Here is an 11,921-nt window from a genome sequence, read left to right on the forward strand (position 1 = left end):
TTAGTCCACCAGGGTTTACTCAAGTGGTTGATTTTTAGGTGGAGACGATTGCAAAACCAAGAACTCAAAGGTGATCGTGAGAACACAAGGGACATGAGGGTTTTAGATAGATTCGGGCCTCCGAAGAGTAATACCCTACGCCCTATATGCATGGTGGCTTGTATTGCTTGAGAGATTTCATGCCCTCGGGAGGCTCCCTGTATGCTTGGCGGCTTGTATTGCTTGAGAGATTTTGTGTCCTCGGGAGGCTCCCTTGGCCATCTTATATAGGCTGATGAGCAATTGTTACAAGTCGGTTTGAATCTAATCTACTTGGTAGTTACATGGAAGGTAATCTAAGTCGGACTACAACACACGTTCTGCAATATGCGGGCTAATTCGAATCGTCCGGCCTCCTCGACGTGTATTCCAAGTAACTTTATGTCCTTAGCCCGCATGCCCTGGACAGGCGGGCCCACTTGTCAGGTCCGACTAGTATCTTGGTCGGTGGAGATCCATGGGGTACCCGTATCCCTCACCTCATATGATAAGTCAATAAAAGTATGTAGTCGTCGATTTGTACTATGAGTTCACTATCGGGAATGGGAGCTTTGCCGTGTGCCTAGGGCACACGGCAAAGCCACGAGTACACTCGGCAAAGGGTTTGCCGAGTGTAACACTCGATAAAGGGCACTCGGCAAAAAATTCATTGGCAAACTAACTTTGCCGAGTATTTTTCGTTGTGCACTCGGCAAAGACGTTGCCGAGTGCCCAAAAAACACTCGGCAAACATTTTTTGCAAGAAATAAAAAAAACAAATTGCCACCGGCCGCCGCCCACCATGCCCACCACGCCGCCACCGCCCATCGCCCACCATGGCCACCACGCCGCCACGCCCGCTGCCACCCCACACCGAACGCCGCCCGCCACCACGCCACCCGCCCACCACGCCGCACGCCACCCGCCGGATCTGGGAGAGGGGAGGGGAGGACGTCGGGACACCACCGGATCCAGGAGGGGAGGGGCCACCGCCAGATCTGGGGAAGGAGTGGAGGGGCAGCGTCGGGGAGTAGGGGAGGGGGAGGCGGCTGGCGGAAGGAGGGGTGGCCGAGCTACCGTCGGATCTAGCCGAGAGGGGAGGGGCCGCCGCCAGATCCGGCTAGGAGGGGAGGGGCCGCCGTCGGATCTGGGAAAGGAGTGGAGGAGGCGGCGCCGGGAAGAAGGGGAGGGGGTGGCGGCCGGGGGAAGCAGGGGTGGCCGGGCTGACGCTGGATCCGGCCGAGAGGGGAGGGGCCGCCGCCATGGGAGGGAAGGGGCTGCCGCCAGTTCTGGCCGGGTGGGGAGGGGCCGCCGGCGGGGAGAAGGGGAGGGGGCGGCGCAACGCGTGCGGGGAAAAGGGGAGGGCGTGTGGGCGCGGCGCGGAGAGAAGGGGAGGGGGCATGCGGGGAGAAGGGGTGGGGACGGTGGGGGGCGTGTGGGTGCGGCAGGGTTATAGTAGGAGTTTTTCTTTGTCGAGTGCCGGATGGGAGGCACTCGGCAAAGCTTGTTTTTTTTATTTTTTCCTGCCTCTTTTTTACACCGTAAGTAGTTTTTTCTTTTGCCGAGTGTCTTAGATCTGGACAGTTGGTAAAGTTTTTTTTTATTTTTTTTCTTCTCCTTTTTTCCCAGAAAAAAGATTTTATTTCTTTGCCGAGTGTCCTTGATTTGGGCACTCGGCAAAGTTTTTTTTTCATTTTTTTTCTTCTTCTTTCCCAGAAAAAATATTTTATTTCTTTGTCGAGTGCAAAAAAGAAAACACTCGGCAAACCCTCTCTTTGCCGAGTGTTTTTTTTACACTCGGCAAACCTCCTCTTTGCCGAGTGTTTTTTTTACCGAGTGTTTTTAGCGCAGCACTCGGCAAAGAACTTGTTTGCCGAGTGCCCGAGAGAATACACTTGGCAAACATAAAAACACTCGGTAAATTTGACGTTTCTGGTAGTGGTTGGCATAGATAGTTTCTCTCATTCATAATTTAAGTTACAACTTGTCCTAAAAATTCATAACTAATTCATACTGACTAACATAGAGATAACTTAGGACATGTTTGTTTGAGGTACAACTTTTAGAGCTTTTCTAAAAAAAAACTATTGCTGACTTTTAGTTCTTAAAAAGCTAATAACAGTTTTTAGAAGATGTTTTTAGCTTTCTGTGCTCATAAAGCTACGAAACTATGCTTTTCAGTTTTTCATATAAACTCAACTTTTCTAAAGAATATTTTGAAAAAAAACAAGTCAACTTTCGATCATGTTACACCAAATAGAAACGGGCACTGTTCTCCAAACTTCTTGTTGAAATGTCAAGGCGTGATTTTTGACCTCTTGTTGCTGCATCCCGCCATCCATACTATAAATAGCAACGGCTGGCATATATCATGCCACCCACAATTTAAACTACTAGCAACCAAACGTGCCAAAAAAAGTAGCTAGCCGCTATGGAAGGCATAGTGCTCCTCGTCTTGTCCGTGTTCGTGCTTCTCGTCGTCCTCTCCAAGCTCAAGTCCCTACTAGTCGCGAAACCAAAGCATAACCTGCCCCCAGGGCCGTGGACGCTTCCGGTGATCGGCAGCCTCCACCACCTCGTCGCCGGCACCAACATCCACCGCGTCATGCGCAGGCTGGCGCAGAAGCACGGGTCGCTCATGACGCTCCGGCTCGGCGAGGTGCCGGCACTGGTAGTGTCGTCGCCACAGGCCGCGGAGGAGGTCATGAAGACGCACGACGTCACGTTCTCCGATCGGCACGTGAACGCCACGCTCAGCGTGTTCGCCTTCGACGGCAAGGACGTCGCGTTCGCGCCCTACGGCGAGCGGTGGCGCCAGCTCCGCAAGATCTGCGTGCTGGAGCTGCTCAGCGCCTCCCGGGTGCAGTCGTTCCGGCGCATCCGCGAGGACGAGGCTGCGCGGTTCATGGAGAACCTCGCCGCGTCCGCCGGCGCCGCCGCCGCCGCCGTCAACCTGTCCAAGATGATCTCTAGGTTCATCAACGACACCTTCGTGAGGGAGTCGGTGGGCAGCCGGTGCAAGTACCAAGACGAGTACCTCGACGCACTCGGCACGGCGTTGCGGCAGACGTCAGGGCTCGCCGTCGCCGACCTCTTCCCGTCTTCGAGGCTCGTGCAGGTTCTTGACACGGCGCCGCGTAAGGTGCTCGCGTGCCGGGACAGGATGCAGCGCATCCTCGAGCAGGTCATACAGGACACAAAGGAAGACGTGGACCGCGGTGGCGAGGCTGCGGCGGCCGGGACCGGCAGAGAGGGCTTCGTCGGCGTCCTGCTAAGGCTCCAGAACGAACGCAGCACGCCGATCCCGCTCGACGACGACACCATCGTCGCGGTGCTCTTTGTAAGTCTCAAACCAGCCTTCTCCAACTCATCCGACCGGCAGCGCCGAATGTCCGGTCTGCGAGCTAAAATGGCTGCATGTTTTTTTGCCCCTTCTAGGACATGTTTGCTGCCGGTAGCGAGACCTCGTCGACCACGCTGAACTGGTGCATGACGGAGCTAGTCCGGACCCCGGAGGCCATGGCGAAAGCGCAGGCCGAGGTGCGGGCGGCCTTCAAGGGGAAGAGCACGGTAGGCGAAGACGACCTCAAGGGGCTCAGCTACCTCAAGCTGGTGATCAAGGAGGCCCTCAGGCTGCACACACCAGCTCCACTCCTGGTCCCTCGGAAGTGCCGTGAGACGTGCAGGGTCATGGGCTACGACGTCCCCAAGGGCACGGTCGTGTTCGTTAACATGTGGGCGATTTGCAGGGACCCCAAGTATTGGGACGATCCGGAGGAATTCAAGCCGGAGCGGTTTGAAAACAGCAACCTAGACTACAAGGGAACAAACTTTGAATTCCTTCCATTTGGAGCTGGCCGTCGGATTTGCCCGGGGATCAACCTAGGGGTGGGAAACATTGAACTTGCATTGGCGAGTCTTCTATACCACTTTGACTGGAAGCTGCCTGACGGAATCGATCCAAAGGATGTTGATGTAAGTGAGGCTGCAGGATTAGTTGCAAGTAAGAAAACAAGCCTGATCTTGCACCCTGTTACTCGCATTCCTCCAGCAAATGTGTAAATAAGGTGTAGTTATGTAGTATCGTGTGGATCTAACAGTATGGCACTAGCCATCATTGATTGTGTGCTTAGATGGGAAATAAAAGTCAGGCTTTGGATTGTGTATATGACATTTTATAGGTCCTTATGTTGTAAAATTTATCTTATACAGTAAATCTTATTAGTGTATGTATGTGGGTTATAATAAAAATTACAGTTTCACAATGTGCCATTGACTGCTTTGATTACTATAATTATTTCTCTATCATGCAAACTTCTAACAATTTTCTTATGCCGGAACAGGTATTATTTGTTCTATAATTTTTTAATAAAAATGTTCTACAAATGATAATAATTTTGTGAATTGAGATCAGCCTTGATTCGCCTTGAGTTCCAAGCGAACAAATCTATGGATATGTGAGTTTTGTCTATAATGTTTGCCTAAGAATCCAGTAAAACGTTTCACTGCTTCGTGCATTGGCTAGTGATTTGTCGATCATGCAGCTCAATGGATCTACATTTTTCTACCCAGTAATGCAAAGGTCACACTACTAGAAAAACGACCTTTCATCCCTAAGCTTATTACCTGTTGCATTTGGAATCGGTACTTACATTAGTATTAGCACCGGTTCCAAAGGATACTGACTGCAGCGCATAGCGAGGACCCCTTTAGTACCGGTTGGGGGAAACAACCAGAACTAAAGGGTGAGCATTAGTACCGGTTGTTGCCTCCAACCGGTACTAGTGCTCCATGCACCCTTTAGTACTGGTTTGTGGAATCAACCGGTACTAAAGTTGTATCCTCTAGTACCGGTTGCTGCCACAATCCGGTACTAGTGCGGAAACACATTGGAGAAGAGAGGAGGGCGGGAAAATATGAAGGAAGGATGCATGGGAGAAGATATATACGTTTGCAGATGATAATGATACTTATGAGCACTCTGATGATGAAGAGATAGAGGAGCATTTGGTCTGTCAACGTATTTCAAAGTACCACGTCAAATCGCACTCAAGACCTCTCACCAACTCTTTGTGTGCAAAAGTTTCTGATGGTGATTATACGTATATACACACAGTCACCAACAAGCAAGAGGATGGAAATTATTAATTGATAGCCCAAGTGGCAGTAGAAAAACTTCCAAGATGAACCCAACTGACTCTCCTTCATAGAGAAGTGCTAAGACTCCATACATCTTACCGCGATACACAACTCCGAATAGCACTCGAGACCTCTCACCAACTCCTCCACCACTTTTCAAAGGCAAATCAGCTTATTATCACATGCATGCATGGTAGTGTCTTTGAAACAGGTTTAGGGCACATCACATTACGTTTATCATCTTTTGCACAACAACAAATGTGACCTTTGGAAGATAGCCCTCCTCTAAACTTGCACAACAAAGCTAGATAGGAAGATAAGGCGACCTGCGCGGGGGTGACCTTGTTCTTGGGCTTGCTGGCAACGTCGGGAGTGGTGGGCTTGGGCGGCGCCATGGCTAGCTTAGCTGATGCCATGAAGCTTCCACCAACAACGAAGGATCATTGAAATCATAACCAAGCATCACCTCCAAACTTCTTGTAACAAACTAGCCTAATTAAACTTTCATTAAGCTTAAGTGAAGTCATTAGAGCATAATGGAACCAATGAACAGCTGTGTATCCAAGTAAAATGACCCATTTGCCCTCACAAGCTAAAACACGTGTTTAAGCCATAACTCAAATTTTTGCTTAAGAACTTAAAAATCTGTCCAACTAAGAGTTGTAGAACTCACAAATTCTAACAACTTATGTAATTAGCACTTTGCTTGAAACTGATCAGAAAAGGGTCAAAATCTCGAATTACAAATCTGTGCTGAAAGGTGCAAATCAAGAAAAGTCTCAACTTTGGAGCTCTTTATTTCAAAATTTCCAATATAAACTCGAGCTGAATCCTATACAAAACTTTTAGAGCTACAAACCATTAGTAACTTTGATTATTGGAGTTAGGCCAAAATCTGCACAAAAGGGTTTCAAAAACAAGGTCAAACACACCAAAAATGGTCAACCCTCACAGGAAATTGAAATCTCGCTAAGTCTGAAATTTTCAGTTTTGCCGAACTTTGACGCGTTTTATCTCCAAATCGGTTTGGAATCTGGGCAAAAACCTTTAGTAGAGTTTGAACTCAGTTGTTAGGACAACACTTTTTGTAAAGGGACCAAACACGGTTTAGTTCAAAAATCCCGCACAAAAATCATCCCAAAACCCTGCCCTGTGCCTGTTCCTTGTCACCCCCTGTGCCTGAACGCCCAGCGCACGCGCGCGCACCGCCGCCCAGTCACCAACCACGACAGCGACGGCCCTGACACGCTCAGCACCCAGTCGCGCTCGCGCTCGCGCTCGCCCTGTCGCCCTCGCGCTGTCGGGCGCCGAGCGCTCTGCCCGCGGCGCCGCTAACACCTCGCCGCCGCCTCCACCAACGCCCGCCGGCGACGCGACGCAGCAGCGCGCCTGCTCGCCAACCGCGTGCCCCGACAGAGCAGCTCGCTCACGCATGCGAGCCCCCGCCCTATCCCTACGCCCTCGTCTGTGTCATACCCCGTATCACAGGATATATGGACCTCGATATAATGGGTTGTAGGCCTTGTGGGTTTGTGCTAGCGACAATGAGTGGTGGCTATATAGGAGAGAAGCCAGAGACGGAGAAGGGAACAGAAAATATCCAGAAACACGAACGGGTCAGGAAGGTGTTCTTCCTCCTCGCGATTGAGATCATATCCTCTGATTTTCTCCTGTGATAGCTCATGTCACCGGATTGATCTCACTGGCGGCCACGGGTTGTGACAGTGGTATTAGAGACGACTTTCCTCGGCGTGGGTGGTGGGCAGCGTCAGCTCCTGCTTCGACGCTGGTTATCGGCTTCTTCGTCTAGACCAGCAGTGGCGCGACCTGGTGGCACGTCGACGGCGGATCCAGTTGTCCAGCTCGACGGCTTCATCGATTCGGCAAGCCCATCCTCCTCAGCTCTGGTCGGTGCTCCAGCAGCAATCGACTCGGGCTCCATTTCGTTCGCGATAGATTTCCTTCCTCGGTGCGGCAATGACTCCTTCACCGAGCGTGTGCTGTAGCGGCGGCTTATACTCTGGTGGCGTGTGGTGGCGGTAGACCTTCAGATCGACGCTCGATGGGTGGGCGGCTTCCACTCGAGGCACTCTGACGGCCAGCTGCGGCCACTACCACAAGTACCTATGCGCGGCATCGACATACTTCCTCAGCTTCCCTGTTGTGGGCTAGCTGCGTGATTGAGGTCTCTTCTCCTGAGCATCCATCTAGGTGCAGGGAGAGTTGCTATACCTTGGAGCCAATTTTGAGTGAGGGTGGCCTTGGTTTGCTTCAGCGAGCACCTGCTGTGTGTTTTGCCCCCCAGGTGTTTGTGGGAATGTCACAACAAGAGAGTCGACGCCCAGTGCTTGATTTTCTGTCTCATTCAAAAGCGGTTTGGGATGAGGAACTGCAACATACATTTGACGACCAGCATGGTTTACTGAAGGAGCTAGCTCAAGGTGGAGAGCATCATGTTGGTGAGAACAAGTTCATGGTCAAGGGACCCATGGATGAGCTCACTCTTGACACTGGTGCTCCTATCCTCTTGGAGCTTGGCATGGCTTCCGTCGATGTGATGTATGATGAAATGCCTCAGCTAGATGTGGTTGGGGATGTTGCACTGTTGCATTACCTTGACTCACAGGATGCATTAGTTCAGCATGAAGCTCAGTTTGATGAGTCCTTGGTTTCGAACAACAGAGCAATAGTTGATCTTGTCATCAATGATTTGATCCCTCATGACAGTGACATGGATACTGCAGATAAATTGTTCAATGATATGCCGCTTGAGGTAAGATGGGATGAGGAGAGGCAATCTGACATTGGCATGCATGAAAGCCTATTGCAACACCAAAGCTTGAGTGTGGATGATGAGCTAACAAAGCACATGGTCAAGCTCAATGCCAGTGTAGTGCTTACTCCTGTCAGCACCTCATGTCTTCTCAACCAATGTATGAATGTTGTAGACCAAGTATTTAATGAGTTTCTGCAAGGGGAAGAGTCATAGGACAGTTTATTGGAGTTATTAGCTCATGGAGAGTGTTCGATTGGCATGGACAACAAACCAATTGCCGAGCCAGTCTCTTTCAAGGCTTCGATGGAAGGGGAGTTGTTTGATGAAAACCATGTATGGGATGACGATCCACAGTATGATACTGAGCCATCGGATGACATGAGCTTGGATGTAGATCATGTGGTAGAGCCACTCACCAAGGACTTTCAGGTACTCCCTAATGTCGAAGTCTCTGCTAACGAGATGGAGAACATCATAGAGGAGATCATCTTGGTACTATGCAATGATGCATTGTGGGATGGCAAAGTTGCTGGATTATCATTGTTCCAAGAGTCCGATACAGAAGTTGCAGATATCATATCAATTCCATATGCAGTCAGTTTAGGCAATATTTTTCCTTTGAGGAATACTGATAATGTACGGGTTGTTAGTCTCATCAACCAGAACTACTGTGACCTGGCACACTTTGGCACGCTTGTTCGGCAGCATGATGCAATCGTTGCTGGACATCAACCTAAGCTTGGGATGGATGCAATGGATACCGTGTTTGATGAAACACCTCCTGAGATGTTTGTATTGGCTGTTGAGTTTCTATCTGATGTATGTGCTGCACATGGATTGCTCAACGGCATGCTCTATCAGGATGTGCTATGGGACGATGAGCTGTTGCATGCCATCCATGACCTTGATGGTCTGTTGCAACAGCTAGATCCAGAGTTGGATGACTTGATGCAGGGCAAGTTGCTGTCTAAAGAAGTGATTTGTGGTAGCATGGTGTGGGATGAAATACAAGCTAAAATTGGCATGCACCGTCGTTTACTGCAGCAATTAGCTCAAAGTGGAGATTATTTTGATGAGAAACTAATTGGGTCAGACAAAGAAATACTTTCATTGAGGGCAGTAGCTAAAGACTCAAGAAGGAAAGTTCAGCAACTGAAATACATTATAGATGAGTTACAGTTCAAATTTGACTGTTCACTATCTCATCTTGGAAGCATGTGCAATAGCTTGAGGAATTATGAGTGGATGAAATGCCCCCCCTTGAACCTAAAGAAAGGAAGTCTTGCTGGAATCTGTCCTAATGAGAAAATATATGCTAGTAATGGAGATGGAAATGAAACTTATTCCAAAGTTGAGATATATGATCTGTACCTTGGGAAATGGATATGTAGCCCATCTATGCTGCTCTGTCGGTTTGCTCTTGCTGCATCTGAACTAAATGGAGTCGTCCATATGTCTGGTGGCTATGATGGAAGCGTGTACCTGGAATCAGCAGAAAGGTATGATCCAAGGGAGCGTTTCTAGGTCTGGCTTCCAAGTATGAGTACTAAAAGAGGATGCCGCACCTTAACTGTCTTTGGAGACACCCTAAATGACATTGGGAGGGCACTGTTAGCAATATGTTTGAATGTACCATGGGATCCAGGTGGCAATCATGACTGCTTCATTCCAGCCATTGCTTAGGGACAAGCAATGTTTTGTGGGGGCGGTAATGTCATACCTCGTATCACAGGATATATGGACCTCAATATAATGGGTTGTAGGCCTTGTGGGTTTGTGCTGGCGACAATGAGTGGTGGCTATATAGGAGAGAAGCCAGAGACGGAGAAGGGAACATAAAATATCTAGAAACACGAACGGGTCAGGAAGGTGTTCTTCCTCCTTGCGATTGAGATCATATCCTCTGATTTTCTCCTATGATAGCTCACATCACCGGATTGATCTCACCGGTGGCCACGGGTTATGACAGTCTACAACGCTGCCTCGCTGCCCCGCCAATTGCGCTCGCCACCATGGACGGCCGCCAGCAGCGCGCCCCGCCCCTTTGGTCCCATCCACTGGCCCTAGCTGCCATCCAGAGCCCCGCGTGGCTATAAGTAGCCCACCAACGCCGCCTGCACTTCCCTTCTTCGTCCTCAGCCCCTCCTCGTCGCCCGCCGTCCACTCCACCGCTCGGAATCGCAGTTTCCCCAAACTCAGAAACCTTCCAACCACCACCACTGCCCCAACATGGCACCCCACCTTCCGACCACCGTTGTCCCCGTCTAACGCCTCAAATCGACCGTAAGTGAGTCCCTGAAGCTCGTACTCGCGTGTTATTTCCGCTTCCGTCGACTTTCCATGCATGCCGTCGGCCGTGCGTCGCCTCTCGCCACGGGTAGGCTAGGGGTGCGGATTAGGGAAGTTGAGAGCAGGGGGAGATGCGCCTGGAGGAGGGGAGCGTTTTGGGGAAGTTGTTGGGGAGGGAAGGAGCGCCAACGCACCAGCGTAGCCACACCGCCGCCGGTTCAGGCGCCCCTGCGTGGTTGCCCCGTGCGTGACTAGAGGTTGAAGAAGGTGGAGGGCGTGCTTGCGAGAGAATAGAAAGCTTAGGGGTCCGGTAGAAAGTTGTAGGCTTTATGTTTGAAGGTGGAATCTGTCCAGGGGTGTAGGCACAAAATGCAGAGACCTGTGCGCGATTAACCCGTAGACCTAGGGGCTAGATTGGAAGATTGCCTCGGTTTTTCTTTTTTCCTAGATCTAAAAAGGCTGAAACTTTGGAAATTCGTAGTAAATTGTAGAAAAATCATAAAATAAAAAATGAAGATGTTTTGGAATCCTTGAGTTGTGTAGTTTCACAGAAAAATAACTTTGCACATGTCACTGTTGTATGTTGTCCTCTAGGTTTTATTTCTTGTTTAGGCCATTAAAATCTTAATAAATCAAAGAAAAATGCTAAAAAGATGAATCCAACTCTCAAGTGTTTGTTTCAGAGAATAGAAGCTTAGAAAAATAGTTGGAGCCTACCATAGGTGTTTAAGTCACTGTTTTAGTTTTATAATTGAAATCTAAGGGTAGATTTTTCTTTTTGCATAATGTTTAATCCAGAGATGAGAAAGATATGAAACCACTTGGATTAGTTTAGTGATCAAGTGTAGTTTATAGGAAAACTATGAAACCTTGACTGAAACTTGATGAAATCCACTTTCCTTTTTAGAGAAAGATAAAAAGGAGTAATATATGGAAAATAGATGTCCTTCACTAAAAATCATGAAAAATTCACCAAAACCTCGGTTTCACCCCTAGACCCCACTGTTAAAATTTCATCTCCAGATTCATTATGGGTTGTGACTTAAAAAATAGTTAGTTGCATTCTACCTTAGGATAATAAAACATGTTTAATCATTTTTGTGCACCTCTAATGGACCCCAACTTTTTACAGTAGCTTCGTAATAACAAAGTTAAGTTGCTGGTAAATTTTCACCTCATGTGTTGCTGTTTGGTTAGTCAAAAGAAATTTGGAAGATGAACCAATTTATAAGCGATAAAGAAAACATTAAATAATAAAAAGGATAAAAAGGGTATATTGGAAGAAGCACATAAAAACATTAGAAACAGGATAACTTTCTGATCTTAAGTAACTAAACACGTAACATAGGTGTACACAATCACCATCAAGAAGGCTGAGTGTTAAATCATGAAAATGCAATACCTACAAAGCAATCGGTGTATGTGTTGATCTAGGAGTTGTATGTCTTGACATAAAGTTTCTTTTGTAATAATATATGAAATGCCATTCAGATACTTGAACATGCGTCTTGAACCATTTGCACTTGCATATCATGTAGAACTGAACATCGCCGACGGCACCTATGAGCTCCACCCGACGCAAGAGGAGGAGGCCGTAGCGGATCTGCACCACGCCAGAGTTGAGCCCATGCCAGAGCAAGCCGAGGACCAGTTCGCTAACTCCGAGTGTGAAGGGAAGCCCCAGAGCATAAATTCCTAT

At 48.7% G+C, this 11,921-nt stretch overlaps 1 protein-coding gene across 1 annotated transcript; it reads left to right on the plus strand.

Moving 5' to 3' along the window:
* Positions 1-2,449: 2,449 nt before the first annotated feature.
* Positions 2,450-4,090, plus strand: LOC136453615 (dolabradiene monooxygenase-like). The gene is made up of 2 exons (XM_066454174.1): positions 2,450-3,358; positions 3,457-4,090. The coding sequence occupies exons 1-2, from the start codon at positions 2,450-2,452 to the stop codon at positions 4,078-4,080; spliced, it is 1,533 nt and encodes a 510-aa protein (XP_066310271.1). The 3' UTR covers positions 4,081-4,090.
* Positions 4,091-11,921: the final 7,831 nt, after the last annotated feature.

Source organism: Miscanthus floridulus, chromosome 5 (genome assembly GCF_019320115.1).
Source record: "Miscanthus floridulus cultivar M001 chromosome 5, ASM1932011v1, whole genome shotgun sequence".
NCBI classification, from domain to species: Eukaryota; Viridiplantae; Streptophyta; class Magnoliopsida; order Poales; family Poaceae; genus Miscanthus; species Miscanthus floridulus.

What these genes read in the sequence shown, in the direction of transcription:
- LOC136453615 (XM_066454174.1), top strand. Translation starts at nt 2,450, where the DNA reads ATGGAAGGCATAGTGCTCCTCGTCTTGTCCGTGTTCGTGCTTCTCGTC. An exon ending in CCATCGTCGCGGTGCTCTTT is followed by an intron (nt 3,359 to 3,456) that starts GTAAGTCTCAAA and finishes TGCCCCTTCTAG; the next exon opens with GACATGTTTGCTGCCGGTAG.